The sequence below is a fragment of the Amphiprion ocellaris genome, chromosome 19 (genome assembly GCF_022539595.1).
Source record: "Amphiprion ocellaris isolate individual 3 ecotype Okinawa chromosome 19, ASM2253959v1, whole genome shotgun sequence".
Classification (NCBI taxonomy): domain Eukaryota; kingdom Metazoa; phylum Chordata; class Actinopteri; family Pomacentridae; genus Amphiprion; species Amphiprion ocellaris.
In genome coordinates, this window is record NC_072784.1 from 27,598,117 (window position 1) to 27,614,019 (window position 15,903).

The window sequence follows — 15,903 nt, forward strand, 5'->3', positions numbered from 1 at the left end:
CTTAGGGGCATGAACAATAAAGATGCAATCGCCTTGGATCCCTAGGTGAGATTCAGGAAGAACAGTTAGAGGATTCCTGCAAGAGGATCTCAATCAGCCATCAGGCTCATAAAACACAATTGTTTAGATAGCATATGGATGTGTAAGACTTTTAAAACAATTCATTTCATTTCTAAAACTAAATGGTACCATAAAGTGTGGTACAGTAATCAGGTCTGGGGGTGATGGAAGACATAGAAGAATACCTCTCTGTGTCTGACAACAAAAGCATCTGACCTTAGGGAGCAGTTAAGCGAAATAAAACAAGACTGACTTTTGACACCTGAGCATTAAAACAATTACACGAATCAGAAACCATTTTGAGATATGGGGCTTCTTGTTTGACATATGTGGCTAATGAGCCCAAACCAGATAAATGATCAGTGTTGTTCAGTTTTTGAGATTTAGGACATTTTTGGGCATCAAGCATATAATGTCAGTGCTTTTACAACTGCACTTGAGCATGGGAAAGAAAGAAAAACTGATCCTTTCTAGAAAATAGGAGAGAAGATCAACCAGACTGACACTTCATTCAATGAAAGATTAGACAAAAACACAGAAAATGTATTTTTTGTAAAATATGTTTATTTAGATCCATAACTGGGCAAGTGGAGGGAAAAAAACACAAGCACCTATAAATTCTTGCAGGAGAGATGAGTCTTTGTTCCTGAATTCGGTGGATGTTTGACCAATCCGCTGCTCCGAGATTTGCAGAATTCAATACGCAGAAACACATTATTTTCAGGAGTGTTTTACAGGATCTTGCAGCAACTTAGATTGTAACCTGACATTAACACCGACACATGGTGCAGTCCACTGGGTGTCAGTAGCAGACAAACATTTTAGCTTGATGACACGTGACCACATGAACACAGAGGGATATCTTACAAATTACAGAAGCTGCCATCGATGTTGCAACAGAGGTCAAAATAAATAGCAAGTTGTAATTTAATGTCCGAAAAAACAATAAAAGCAGAGGATCTTGTAAAAAGCAGAAACTAAAATGCAAGAATGTGTCAATGCTAACATAAAAAAAATTGCATGCTGTAAAATAAACAGTTGTTTAAGTTCTTCAAACATTGACAAACATTATAGAGAAACATGAGATTCTCAATCGATTTGGAATTAATACTTAAGTAAGCATTAGAAATATTTCAACTGCAAAAATTCATATAAATACAGTTTTGACTTCAACAAGTCATGATTATTTGCCAGTATGGCCGTTTGATTATTCATAGAACTCTACACATGACTACCATCTATTAAATCTATAATTATATAAAACACAATATATTTTTAAAAAATGGTCTAATCAATCATTTTAAAGACAGATTGCTGTGATTTCTGTTGAACATCTGCAACTGAATGTGCACCGAAGTTAAATTTAACATTTTCATATTAATAAAAAGATTTACAATTGACTTTTGATCTCAAATTTTGGGATTTGCTATAAGGTGAATATTTGCTCACAAACAGGAGGCTTATTAATTACTGAAATACTCTTAAGATGACATCTTTACAAAAAAAAGTTACAAACATCACAATCTTGGCCTCTAACATGTTGTTTTGTTCATTTTCAAGTATCAGCTTGAGATAGCAGAGCAAAATCACTTCATTTCCATTTTATTTTCCCTGAATCTTCATTACTGGTGAGGCTCTGTGGTCCAAATTCCACCCAACATTTCTATCACAAGTCAAGCCAGAGACGGTTTCACCCCAAATCTAACACCAGCCAATGTTGACCTAAAGGCTGTTGTAAGAAATAAATCTGGGATTTGGTGGCAGATACAATACAGTACCACATTTACTGTTATTAAATGATGGAGCCTGTGTGCATAGAGGTGTTAGAAATGTTCCAGTCATGGATCAAACAGCAGCGTGGCCAGCGAGGGGAAAAATATGACAAGATTTTCTTCATACATCTTCAGTCACATGATGCTAAAATACAAACACAACAGTGGTTTTAAACAATAAATAAATTTAGTCTTTTTATGCAGTGAAGCTGCGAACAAAAAGGCTTCATAATAGCGAAAAAAAAAAGTTCATTCTTATTTCAAGTTGTTTCTACTCTGTAATTTTAAATCCCAAATATCACAGCACATCATTGGTTCATTTCTCACCGTTAAAACACAAGTCAGTAACAGAAGAATACAAACAAAAGGTTAAAAATCCTACATATTATATGTCAACTACGACTTCACTACACTTCTTGTTTGCTATGATTAACACAGGATTTTTTATTTTTCTTTTATATTTATAATTTTATTATGAGTCTTACCTCAACTATACATACACACAGCAAATATGTACAAAATCAATTCTGCTGACTAAAGCTTCACAAAAACAGTATGGACCCTTTGGGAAGTTCAGGGGTTGTGTCCAGTCAGACAAATCTCCACGCTTGTCTCATTCAACTTCTTTCTGTGGTGATGAAACATTCCTATGAATGGAGTTGGTAGAAAACAGGAGACAATGACATAAGAGGAGGAGACAGATCAGTGTGCTTGGAATCGAGTTCAGTTCTTGAGTTTCTGCTGAGGGGAAAACAGGATCGTGAAGGTACATTCTCACTAAATGCAGTAAGAAAGCGGTGACACTGTGCATTAGCTTTGAGTAGAAATGAACCTGCACAGTTTATAGAGCTGGCAAAAGCATTTTTCTGCGTCTCAAATTAGTATTTGTCACCTTAAATTTTTCCAGAGACATTTTCAGTTGCTATAATACATGGAAAATAAGGATAAGGTGCTTTTGTCAGTAATCTGCCAACTACACTTATGAGGCACTTGTTAGGAAATTAAATAGTACATTCTACTAGTTGAACACACTGGCAGTGTCAGTGAGCCCTCATACATCTATGCCACATTCAGTAAGGACAATGTACCATCAGGAAAGGGATAGGTGACTATTTTGGTTTCACATCTGTTGCTGGATGTTTGATAGGTGTGTTGTCTGATTCTGAACCTGCAACTAAGAATTATGCAGGATTTGTAGTGGATTTTCTTAATTCTAATACTTCAAACATCTAAGGGTTAGAGAGGGAATGCAGGTTTATTGGGGAAAATTGTTTACTTGTATGCATATGTAACCAAATTCTTATTTTATATATTTGAATATGTTAAGCCTATCACATTTATTTGCGTTTCCTGAGCACCAGGTACATGAGGCCGCTGATGAGGGTCATGGGGAAGCTGATCCAGGCCAGAATGTAAGAGGAGCCATAGGAGCCTTCCTTAAGGCTGGTCACATGGAAGCTGTTTTTCTCAGCCGTGTAGATGGACGCTGCAATCATCACACATAGAGCTGGAAGAGGGAGAGATGAGGAGAAGGGTGGAAATTATACATAGATGGTGATTTTCACTCACACTTTAAAATAATCACATTTAGCCAGTTAGCCAGTTGGTAAACCAGCTGGATCCGCAGCAAGTTGGAGCTACATACACTACTGGTCAAATGTTTGGGGTCACTCAGACAATTTGTTGTTTTCCATAAAAAAATCACTTTTATTCATGTACTAACATAATTGCATAAGGGTTTTCTAATCATCAATTAGCCTTTCAACACCATTAGTTAACACAATGTAGCATCACAGTTGCTGGAAACGGGCCTGTAGATATTCCATTAAAAATCAGTCGTTTCCAGCTAGAATAGTCATTCACCACATTAACAATGTCTAGACTGTATTTCTGATAAATTTAATGTTATCTTAATTGAAAAAAACTGCTTTTCTTTCAAAAATAAGGACATTTCTAAGTGACCCCAAACTTTTGAACAGTAGTGTGTATCAAAATGATGCATATTAAATGATGAATCAATGAGTTTGAAGAATCTTCTGTTCCTCTACAACTGTCACAAAAATTGCATTAAGGTTAAATATGTGTTTTACATACATGCCAATAGCTGGATAATGGCTGTGAAAATGAATCTCTCTCCCTGTTTGATCCTGAAGAGCTGAAGGATGAAGACAAAGAAGCTGACGCAACATAAAATGGTGGCCAGGATCATAGTCGCCTGGACCGCCTGCAGATAGGCTGAGGAGACAGAAGAAAGGAGGTGTCACATACACAAACATACATTTTAACAAGCATAGGGAACACAAAGTTACACGCAGACTTACCTGCTTCAACAGTGTGGCTGTTCTCAACAGGGTAGCAGGTGGAGTTACAGGAGTACCACAAGTCAGTGTAGATCACATCACGGCCGGCTGGCGACACCATCCACCACGCCTACGTCAGAGAGGCACATGTGGACGTTTAGAAAAGCGTCTTTCTGCCGTGTTCTGTGTCAAATGCATGTTTGTTCTTGCTGTTTGCTTACATTGTGAATGGTGGCAACGAAGAGCAGGATGGCCGCAGCCAGATGAAAGAGGATGATGAAGGCTAAGACGATCAACATGGCTGATCTTTGGTCTGGCTAACTGCTGTCAGCGGATAGTCGCCCCTCAGTCGGACCAGTTAAACAACTTACAGGTCGTTTCAGTAGCTGACTTTGCAGGTGTATGTTGTTGCACTTGTGTCTTTATGCTGCTTGTCAGACAGGTGGAGCTGCAGGCTGATAGTCAGGAGTGGATCAAGGTCGCTCACATGAAAAGAATCTGTGGGAAGAAGCATGTATGTAATACTTTGTTAACACACACAAACACATGAAAGATTACTGGTTTCTTTGTCATCAGTTCACATGAAACACACCAGCAACACTATAAAACCCTTACTGACTTAACAGCACAAAAATCTGTAAACATGAACACAAACCAAGAATTCCTAAAAAAAAAAACTACAAAAGGGAGAGTTTTGAATTGTGGATTTTTGCTGAAGAATTTCTGACCCCCACATGCAAACTTCATCCCTGAATTGCACAATCATTGAAATATCTAAGAAATGAAGGTGATACTGCAAAAGTAATTCAAGTTCATATGCACATACAGCTGTTGTTACATCTGGAGCCAATTACCAAAGTATAGTTGTGAAAAATCACTCTGAGGAATATTTGTAGCCTCCAAGTCTTCCCACAAATTGCAGAAAATGTGCATGTTGTGTCTATATGTACCATGTTTGTGTGCAAGCGTGTGTGCATATGTGTAAGTATACGTATTTACAACATGTGGGAGTGTTTACTGAGCAGAGATTGAAGGCCTTAATCCAGACTATGACTTGTTGATGTAAGCGAAGAGTCGACTGTTTAAATTTTTTAAAGGCACATTTTATGCTCTGTTCTGTCTAGTGATGGACCAGAATATAAGCATTGCATGGCAGCATTAGCAGATAATTTCATGCAGAATGCCAGTGTATTGAGATGCTAAAAGTGATGTTCAAGAGGTCAAAGGTCAGCAGCACCACCTAAACCGGGCAAAAAAAAAATACAGCATTTAAATGACGTTTTATCACACATTCTTGAGAACTGTCGTGGATACGTTTTCATTAAATGTACAAAAAATAATCTGGACTCTGAATTTGGACTCATCAGACCAAAGCACAGATTTCCACTGGTCTAATGTCCATTCCTGGTGTTTCTTGGGTCAAACTAATCTCTTCTGCTTGTTGCTTTTCCTTAGTAGTGGTTTCTTAGCAGCTATTTGACCATAAAGGCCTGATTGGTTCAGTCTCCTCTGAACAGTTGATGTACAGATGTGTCTGCTACTAGAACTCTGAGGCATTTATCTGGGCTCTAATCTGAGCTGCTGTTAACTTGCCATTTCTGAGGCTGGTGACTCGGATGAACTTCACCTCAGCAGCAGAAGAGACTCTTGGTCTTCCTTTCCTGGGGAGGTCCTCATGTGAGCCAGTTTCATCATAGCGCTTGATGGTTTTTGTGACTGCACTTGGGAATACATTCAAAGTTTTTGCAATTTTCCAGACTGACTGACCTTCAGTTGTTAAAGCAATGATGGACTGTTGTTTCTCTTTACTTAGCTGATTGGTTCTTGCCATAATATGGATTCTAACAGTTGTCAAACAGGGCTGTCAGCTGTGAACCAACCTGACTTCTGCACAACACAAGTGATGGTCCCAACTCCATTAAGAAGGCAAGAAATTCCACAAATTAATCTTGACAAGGTACATCTGCGAAATGAAAACCATTTCAGGTGACTACCTCATGAATCTCACTGAGAAAAGGCCGAGGGTTTGCAAAGCTGACATCAAAGCAAAGTGTGGCTACTTTGAGGAATCTAAAATGTAAAATATATTTATTTTTTTCACAATTGTTTGTTTGCTACATAATTTCATATATCTTGCATCATAGTTTTGATGTCTTCGGTATGTATCTACAATATACAAAATAGTAAAAATAAAGAAAAACACTGAATGAGAAGGTGTATCCAAACTTTTGACTAGTAGTGTACATTTAGTGAAAAAAAATAATAAATAAATAAATTTAAAAAAAAAAAAAACAGGGTCACATAAGGTGCTGGAGCAAATACCAGCCAGCTCCACTGTTGCATGATAAAACAATCTAAATGTTCCCAAGTGTGAGCTTTAGAAAACACTGTTGATGGTCATAACAGGCGTGAACACGAGCTTCTGCTTTAGATATGATCGTCTATGGAGAGCTGGGGTTTGTTTGTACTTTTCTGTTTCTTAGCAAAGGCTTATAAGACTACAGTTCTGCTCTTTGTGGTCCTGCTCTGTATGTTGTTTTTCTTTGCCGTAGTCATATATTCTTCGACAAGTAGTCATGAAGGGAAGATTTAATTAACATTAAGATCCAATCAAAAAAATCATTAAAACCCACAGACACATTCGCAAAACTATTTGTTAATTAACTCTCTGAACCCTACAACCCACTGCAGGTTTAAAAGGCATGTTTTCTTTATAAATTGGCCAAATGACACAATTTATTGAGCCAGAAATGGTGAAAACAGAAAGATTCATCAGATTTCCACCAGTCCTTGAATGTATCATGTGTGACACGTGGTTCCCTCAGGAAGCATGACCAAAAATAAACTCTAAATCACCAAAAATAAACTGTGAGAACATCAAGAAATTCAGCACTCCACAGCACAACAGAGGAGCCTTAGCCGACTCAGATGTGACAAAAATTCATGGAGTTTTCAGGTGAACTGCAGGTTGTGTTCATACAAAGGAGAGAGGAGACGACATTAGAGACTGTGAGGAAACCTGAACAGACCTGATCAATAAAATAAATGCAGCATGGCTCAGAAATAGTACACAGAGAAGCCAGAGGTCAACAAGTTGTTAAAGATACATTCACGGTGAAACAGCTTCCAAGAGAAAAACAGCAGCTCGATAGAGGCTGTAAAGGTGCTACAAAAATCTACTGAATAGGGAGCCTCTTATTTTCTCTACTCCAGTTTTTCCATTTTTTTATGCTTTATGGCATCATATCTTTACTAAACTGCACAGAAGACACTTCTAATTTGTCTCTGCTGGTTGTTCTGTTTCCATAGTAGTGCAGGACTGACTGAACCAACAGTGTGTAAAAATGTGACTTTCAGCAGAAAATGGCTCAAAACTCGCTTGGGATTCAGAAAGTTAATCCAGGAAAGAGTGTTGCTGAGCCTGTAAAATGCTCTGTCAGCATCAGTCAGTTACTCTTAAGACAAGATTCTAAAATTAACAATTCGTCTCTCCGAAAAAACCTTTTTACAGCATGGCTTTACTGGCTGTTTTACAACGTGATGTGGCTGCAGTGCGAAAACTGCATCTCTGAAACCACCATGATTACAGTCTGTTGTCTGTGTACAACGTTGCACATCCCCCCCATGGGGATAACACACATAAAACTACACGTACACACACTGTCTCCCACCAACACCTCAGATGCTCAGGAGGCAGAGACACAAACATTTAGAAGCACATGTGAGTTTCGGCACGCACACACACACACACACACACACACACACACACACACACACACACACACACACACACACACACACACACACACACACACACACACACACACACACACACACACACAAGCACGCCGCCAGACGGCAGAGGAATTAGCCTTCTCCGCCAAAATGGAGTCACAGTAAAAACAGCCACTCCCCGCCAACAGGAAGCAGGCCACCGTTTTTGTGCGTGAGCTTGTGGCTGTGGGATGTATCTGCCAGAAGACTGGTGCTCCCTGTCTGAGATGGGGGAAGGGGCAAACAAGGGGGGTAAACAGTTTAAAAAAAAAAAAAAAAAAAAGGAAGTGAGGCAACAACAAAAGTAAGCTATATGCACAGGGTTGAGGATTTAGACGAGGATGCAAACAGTACGGGATTTTCAAGCCAGAGCATCGCAGTCAAAAGGCTCTGAGAGTGAACCCAGAGAAGACAATGGCAACACACAGGTCAATTTGCATGAGAAAACTTGAAGCTGAAACTGATCATATGTAAGTGTGCAGCAATATGAGCTTTTTAAAACAACATTAGGATATCTGGTTACTATGATTGATATATGGGAATCACATTATATACAGCATGTGGTTGTTTGTTTTTACAAGCAACATGTAAGTTAATGCTTTTTTCTGTGATTTTTACTAGATATTATTTATAGTGAACAGGGAACATCTGTACAATAACAGCAAATTGTTCAATGGTCATGTTTTTTTTAGAGAGTGAGAGCACCTTACTGAACCACTGTATTAAATACTTTCGATGAAATCACCCCAAAAGCAATCCAAATCCTCAGTCACACAACATGCAGAGCATATGGAGCCACTACATCTAACACCATACAGTACATACATAACAGTATACATACCTAATAGATGGGGGGGGGGGGGGGGTTTGGATGCATATGTGTGAGTGACAGGTTGCACTGGGTGGAAAGATGAGACACAAACCTATTTTTAGGACTGGCAACGGTATGTGAGAGGTCTGACTTTTGCAGCTTCCAGAAAATCGTTTATAGCATTTTAGAAAACATGAATCACAGTTTAGCTTTGACCTTATTGCCTTCACAAAGCTATTGCAGAGTAAGTGGAAAACGAAAAATGGAAAAGAAGAAGAAGAAGTTGGGAAAACAGGAAGACCGACAGTTTAAGCCACTACATCCACTGCAAAGCATCTCCTCAGTAATCAAGTCTAATCTGACCTGCAGGAACCTTCTGCAGAGCAGCAGATAATCTGTTAGGCATGTACACACACAGTCAATCACACACACACACACAGTCACACACAGTCACACACACACACACACACACAGTCACACACAGTCACACACACACACACACACACACAGTCACACACAGTCACACACACACACACACACACACACAGTCACACACACACACACACACACACACAGTCACACACAGTCACACACACACACACACACACAGTCACACACAGTCACACACACACACACACACACACAGTCACACACAGTCACACACAGTCACACACACACACACACACAGTCACACACAGTCACACACACACACACACACACACACCTGGATCTTCTAGCTGCCTTGACATCCCGGTAAAGGAGGCGAAGGAGGAGGAGTGATGGAGGAGGGAGGACAGAGAAGGAGGGGAAGCCCATTGGAGGGAAATGGAGGGAAGAGAGAAAAACAAAAACATCAGCATAAACACACACACACACACACACACACGGACACACATACTGATGTACACACACAAGTAAGAAAAAACCACAAAAATATAGTCTCTCAAGCAGCTCACAAAAAACAAGGACTCAGTTCAGATGGTTACAGTTACTTTAAATCATGTAGACATCAGACATAAAAGCCTGCTGATGACAAGGCACTGTTCATGTAAATGATATGTATACATGTCCCTTTGTGTGTGTGTGTGTGTGTGTGTGTGTGTGTGTGTGTGTTTGCATTGTAGAAATGCTCATTACTTTGCCTCCTAAGCCTCTAATTACGACATTAAAATGCAATTCACCAAAAACTACACTTGTGCAGGTTAAAAACTGTCGTCTCTTGCTTTGAAGTGACACAAATAGCAGTTAAGCCGATTTAATGTAGCAGGTGGATGATGACTTTTGATGTATTTAAAAAACATAAAATAATAATATTCTTTTAACGATGACTAATGTGCCACATTTTGTGGAGAACAAACCAGACTTTACTCTATTACTGCTAAAAAACAATACATATATGGCTCGTAATAGTAATTATCACACACATTGGCCTAAATGTGCAGCTCTGTATTCCAGGAAATCCTGGGAAAGCTGATGTTTGGCAGAAGTTTCACTCAGCGGCAATAGTAAACTGCTCTGATAGTCACCTCTGACACCAGGCAACAGCTGCACACACACACATCCACATGCTTGCTGTACACATTAGTCCTGCTACTCTGGTATGCATAACATTGATGTTTCCCAGATCTCCGTGCCTTATCTGTCATTATAGACACATGCACACAAAAAGGAGGATTTCTCTCAGGTGTGTGTGTGGCGTGTCAATCAGCAGGTGTTAAACAGTTTTCATCACCCAAACTTGTCCTATTGATATGTTCGTCAGCTAATCTGGATTCAAAGAGCAGTCTACTGAAAAGGAAAAAAGAAAATGTTCTTCTACAGAAGCAGGTTTTTGTAAACTATTATGTTTCTCTGGTGAGGCTAATGTTTTTAGAGCTATTCAAAGTGGGTTTATATCTGGTTTCAGGGGCTTTAGACTCATGAAATCCACTCGGCATATAAAAATGTCCATGGAAAGTTGCCACTTTGGTTGGAAAAGGGGAAACACCAAAAGTGTAGCAGTGCTTTTCATGCACATCAGCCTTATATTATTATAACACAAGTCACTTCACTGCAAGCATATTGTCCTGTGTTCTGCTTGGACTGGATGTGACAGCTTCTTCGTGTTTATAACTTTTGGAGACTCATATCTATATGTCATACTGTGGCTGAGTGGAACTGAGCCTGAAGAAGACAGATAACTGCAGCCACCTTCCCTGACACATCTACACTCACTGACAAACAGGCACACATGCAGCCATTCCTCCTCTCCACTCAGCCTTATAATAGGACACTGGGGGACTCGGTGTGCGAGTGCAAGTGTGTGTGTGTATGTGTGAGCGTGTGTGTCGACTGATTCCCTTGCCTGGTGGAAAATGCTGACTTTTAATGTCCTTTTTTTTACTCTTTTCATAAAACACAAAGCCACAGACTTAACTGGGCCTCCGAATCTCACTCCCCCGTCTCTCTCACTGTCCCACTCTCTCTTTCTCTGTGCTTCTCTGTGTCTCTCTCTCTCTCTGTCTGTCTTTGGCCATGGAAAATCTGATTGAGAAAGAGAAAAATCAAGCAGACTTACAGTGGAGCCCTCTGGCCCATTACCCACCTTTACCCTGGAATACTTGTACAGATTGGGGATGCTTAGACTTGACTGCTTCACTTTGCTTTTGCATGTACCCTAATAACATATTCACTTGTCCAACAGGGTCAAAAGTCTCCAAATCTGACAAAAATAAGCCTTTCAAATGTTAGCAGCGAAGCATTTTACTAGATTTCAGTGGAAACAGGATGAAATTAGTGGTAACAACAAACTGTGCTATGGTAGGACAAGAACGAAAGCTGCAGTTTTGCAGCTCAAGCATCCAATTTGCCCAGGATTTATTTTGCAGATGAACATTTAGCTGTGTCATGTGTTGATAGTGAGTTACATAAAAACAGTGAAAATACAATCAGTTGATCAAGACAGATGGGTGCAGTCAAAAACTCTAGAAAAACTGTATTCAGTTTCAATGGTCAAGAATGAACCATGATGCTCATTTTAGCTTTTTGTTTCTTGCCAGCATTGCCTGAAAACTTGCATTAATTTGTGGAACACAATAGTGTGCGCACACAAGATAAGTGTGTGTGCGCCGTGTGTGTATGTGTGTGTATACAACAACAGCCAAGCTATGTCTTATTTTTAGAGAAAACACAAAAGGACCATCTTCCCTGGACGGAAGCCAGCGACCAAACAAAGATTTGTTTAGGATGAGCTCACAAAAACCTGTAGCTACACAAAGGCAAACACACACACACAGACACACACACACACACGCACAGTTTGGGTTTTAGGATCTCTGAGCAGCACATAAGTGTCCGCTGAGCAAGTACAGAATCATAAATATAACTAGATTACCCATTATGACAAATATAATCCTGTACGCTTGTTCATTATTGATTTCCAAGAGGCCGTCGCTGCCTGCACGCTCTGAAACAAAACCGCAGTCTTGTGAAGCAGAAAGAAGTGGATAAAAGATGCAGAGATAACTTTGCAACTTGTACATCTTCACAACTAGTTGGCAAACATTTTAAAGTTTGACCTGAGGCTGCGACCAGAGGACCGGCTACATTTCTAGACCTGATATTGTGCAGCATAGCAGGTAAACCTGCCCGTCCCATGTCAAAGACTCCAAACATGCAGCCAAGAAACACAGACTTTAACTGGATTTGGAGAACACCGTCAGCAACTGTGAGGCTGGAATGTATCCTGCGGGGAGAAGGCTCAGTCTGTCTGCATCTTTCAGGGGTTTCAGCCTTGAAACAGAGACACGGCGGTTACCAAGGATTTATTTTCTATATGGTGGCCCTTTTTATGGCGTCTTTGTCTCAGCTTGTGCAAGTCAAACCTCTTTCATCCTCTCAAGTCCAAGCTTTTCAGACTATAATGTGCAGCTCATTGCTAAGAGTATGCTGCTACTATGCACCAGTTTGCATTTTAAGAACGGTGGAAATACCACAGTTCAAATTTCTTAGTATCTATATTCCAAATAATAGAAAAGTACGCCATCTGTTCTATAACATACTTGCAGTCTTCTGTAAGAATTTGACTCAAATGCACTTACTGTATCTGATGACTAAGGCGGTAAGACAAACAGACCAAAAATATGTGAACAAATGCATACCAAACTAGCCCAAATTGACAAAAACACTCATACAAATATGCATTTTCAGAATGATTTCTGCAAACTGTAAATACTTTCAACACAAACCTAATAATTCATGAGTGCATGAGTGCATCTGTATTGTCCATATGAATAAAATGTTGCCTGTCCTGAGGCTTAAAAATGAATATTTTAGTTCGACAGAAGCACCAGGTGACAGTAGAACAGACATTATTCTGCACAAAGAACCCTACACGGTTGCAAAGGAACCTAAAAACACAATTTAATGCACCAAAACACACACAAACGTTTCCCTGCTGGGTTTAAAGACTTCCCTCCGATGCAGGAATTCTTTCATGTTGGACACTAACACAGTTTTTAGGAGTGTGTGTGTGTGTGTGTGTGTGTGTGTGTGTGTGTGTGTGTGTGTGTGTGTGTGTGTGTGTGTGTGTGTGTGTGTTTGTGTGTGTGTTTTCTAACACATTCCTAATGTGACGGTGCTGAGTAATGACTTCCACATGGCAGAAAGAGGTCTGGCAGCACCTGATGTGGAGGTGAAAAGGAGACCACCACCTCCACATACTCCATCTCCATCCATTTATCATCAGCCCATTGTCTTGTTTTTCTCTTCTTCCCTCGCTCACTTCACACTTGTTCCCTGATTCTTTTCATCTGTCAGCAGCCCTTAAAGTGACCCTGCTGTCTAAATCCCCCTGCTATCAGATATCACCACCTCTCTCCTCCTGCTGCATTCACTATGATGGGAAATACTTTCTAATTAACACTGCTGCTCAAAATTGCATCAGAAAACTACTTCAGATTAACAAATTATTGGGCTCAAGCTTCACTTCCAAGGCATTAACCACCAAAACATCCTGCGGCCTTCAGAGCTTCACTTTGGTGGAACTCAAACATACCAACAGTGTCCACCAAAAGCAGCTACATTCAACTTCAGCGGTTCATCCGTGCATTCATCCAGCTGTCTTTAAGACATCTCTTCACAAGTTTTCTCAAAGTGTTGGATGGTATAATTAGGATTTATTAACCTTCAACTTTTAAGAGTTGATTTATAAAAAGACTGGGGGGTTTTCACCTGCAGTTTGCTTTAAATTTCCTGAATCTGCACCACTGGCGTAACGATGACAACACACAGCATCCGAGCTGGAGTGGAATACATTTTCAGGAGTTTCCTGGAGCATGTTGCAACTTGAAGGGGTCCAACTTCAGGTTTCATAATCTTCATTCTCTCATTTTTTCATTTATTTTAGCTAGATCAGCTTTTTTCCATGTATCACATGAAACTGCAGCTCATCACTGGGGATGTAAATTAGTTTCCAAAAGATCACAATGTGTTCTTAAACCAAAACTTGTCAGCTAATGTAAGATTAAATATTCCAGTGGCTTTTCCTGAGCAGACTCCAGGGATGTCCACCTCTGTGCCTCCATTTGAGTAATCTTCTGTCTCAGCATTGCAAATAAGATTGGGTTGTTTTTTAACACAAGAGGGCGCCTCCTATGAAGGGAGACTGCAACAGTGGCCTGATCAAAACCAAAATACAAGGGACCTGAGTGAAAATATAATCTATACTGCCGATCTGTTCCTTCTACAGACTCTTACACTCACTTGATCTAAAAACACTGACAAGTAAACAAGCAGGACAGAAAATGGATCACAGTGAATTTTTTTTTTTTTTTTTTTAAATAACCAGGTCAATGCAAACTACAAAAGTCAATTTGTCCAATTTGAAAGTTAAAATTTGCTACCCAAACTTCTTCTTTTTTTAAGTAACCATGCACGGTACAAATTTTTCTGCGTTCATTGATAAAATAAACTTCCCTCCACAACGCACAAAACATTCATTCAGTGCACCCAGACAAATACATTTCACTCACTCTCACACTGGCGGATGACAACGCCCCTTTCATTTCCAACTCTGGAACTCTGAACTTAAAGTCCTGCGTTATGCGTAAAAATACCCACCAGGGAAAACACCGAGAGATTTAGTCTATGGTAGATGATCTAACAAAATCTAAGGAAAAAAGGAAATATCCAAATGGAGCATGACTTATTGCAAGCATTTGAGCTATTTCCCAAAATACTAAATAAGGACAGTTAAGCTTAAAACCCCACATCAAAGACGCACGAAGTCAGTGCGTTTGTTTGAATTACGCACGAATCCAAAACCGAGCAGCAAACATGCGAACTAAAAATAAAGAAAAAAGTTCACTCACCGAGTTTGGACCAATAAATGAACAAATGTGTGTGGAGTTCCAGTTATAGATGACCAAAAGATGGAATATGGGGCAACATAAGTGAAATTATTTCAAGAAAACACGCTCCAAATGTGGCAAAGCGGCAGCCGCTGGAGACCTCACCAGAAGATCATCCACAAAAAAAAAAAAAAAAAAAAGCTAGAAATGCACGTTCTCTGGTCCGGCTGTCGGGAGCGCGTGTGGGAGTGGCTCAAGACCTGGAGATGGGTGTGGTTTTACACAGGGAGGTGTGTGTGTGTGTGTGTGTGTGTGTGTGTGTGTGTGTGTGTGTGTGTGTGTGTGTGTGTGTGTGTGTGTGTGTGTGTGTGTGTGTGTGTGTGTGTGTGTGTGTGTGTAAGTGTGTGTAAGTGTGTGTAGGTGTGTGTAGGTGTGTGTGTAAGTGTGTGTAGGTGTGTGTGTAGGTGTGTGTGTGTGTGTGTGTGCGCGCATGAATGTGTGTGTCAAGAATTTAGGGCTCGGCGGGAAAAGTGTGTGTGAAAAAAAACATTTTGATGTCTGAAGGGGAAGCTTGAAAGGTGGTGTTTCCTCACATGGCAGACAGACTGAAAGAGATTCAGGAAAACAAAGGAGGGGTCAGACTGAGAGGAAGACAAGAGGAAATGAAAAAGATAAAAGTGGATGAAAAGTCAAGGAGAGGAAGGAATGAGGAATGAGAGGAATACTAATAAAATTAACAGGGTTAGGAAACGACCGGGCGATGATCATAAGCAGGTTTTACGCACAGTTCTCTCATATTTTCTCCATTCTGCACGTGAATACACTGTAAAAACAATCCATTAAAAGTGAAAATCCAT

General features: G+C 40.0%; 1 protein-coding gene across 1 annotated transcript; it reads right to left on the reverse strand.

Moving 5' to 3' along the window:
* Window positions 1-602: 602 nt before the first annotated feature.
* Window positions 603-15,252, reverse strand: emp2 (epithelial membrane protein 2). The gene is made up of 5 exons (XM_023272536.3): window positions 15,068-15,252; window positions 4,354-4,630; window positions 4,154-4,262; window positions 3,927-4,067; window positions 603-3,339 (listed from the first exon to the last, which is right to left on the reverse strand). The coding sequence occupies exons 2-5, from the start codon at window positions 4,429-4,431 to the stop codon at window positions 3,170-3,172; spliced, it is 498 nt and encodes a 165-aa protein (XP_023128304.1). The 5' UTR covers window positions 4,432-4,630; window positions 15,068-15,252; the 3' UTR covers window positions 603-3,169.
* Between the last annotated feature and the right edge of the window lie 651 nt (window positions 15,253-15,903).

What these genes read in the sequence shown, in the direction of transcription:
- emp2 (XM_023272536.3), bottom strand. Translation starts at nt 4,431, where the DNA reads ATGTTGATCGTCTTAGCCTTCATCATCCTCTTTCATCTGGCTGCGGCC. An exon ending in TCGTTGCCACCATTCACAAT is followed by an intron (nt 4,263 to 4,353) that starts GTAAGCAAACAG and finishes TCTCTGACGTAG; the next exon opens with GCGTGGTGGATGGTGTCGCC. An exon ending in CATTATCCAGCTATTGGCAT is followed by an intron (nt 3,340 to 3,926) that starts GTATGTAAAACA and finishes TCCCTCTTCCAG; the next exon opens with CTCTATGTGTGATGATTGCA.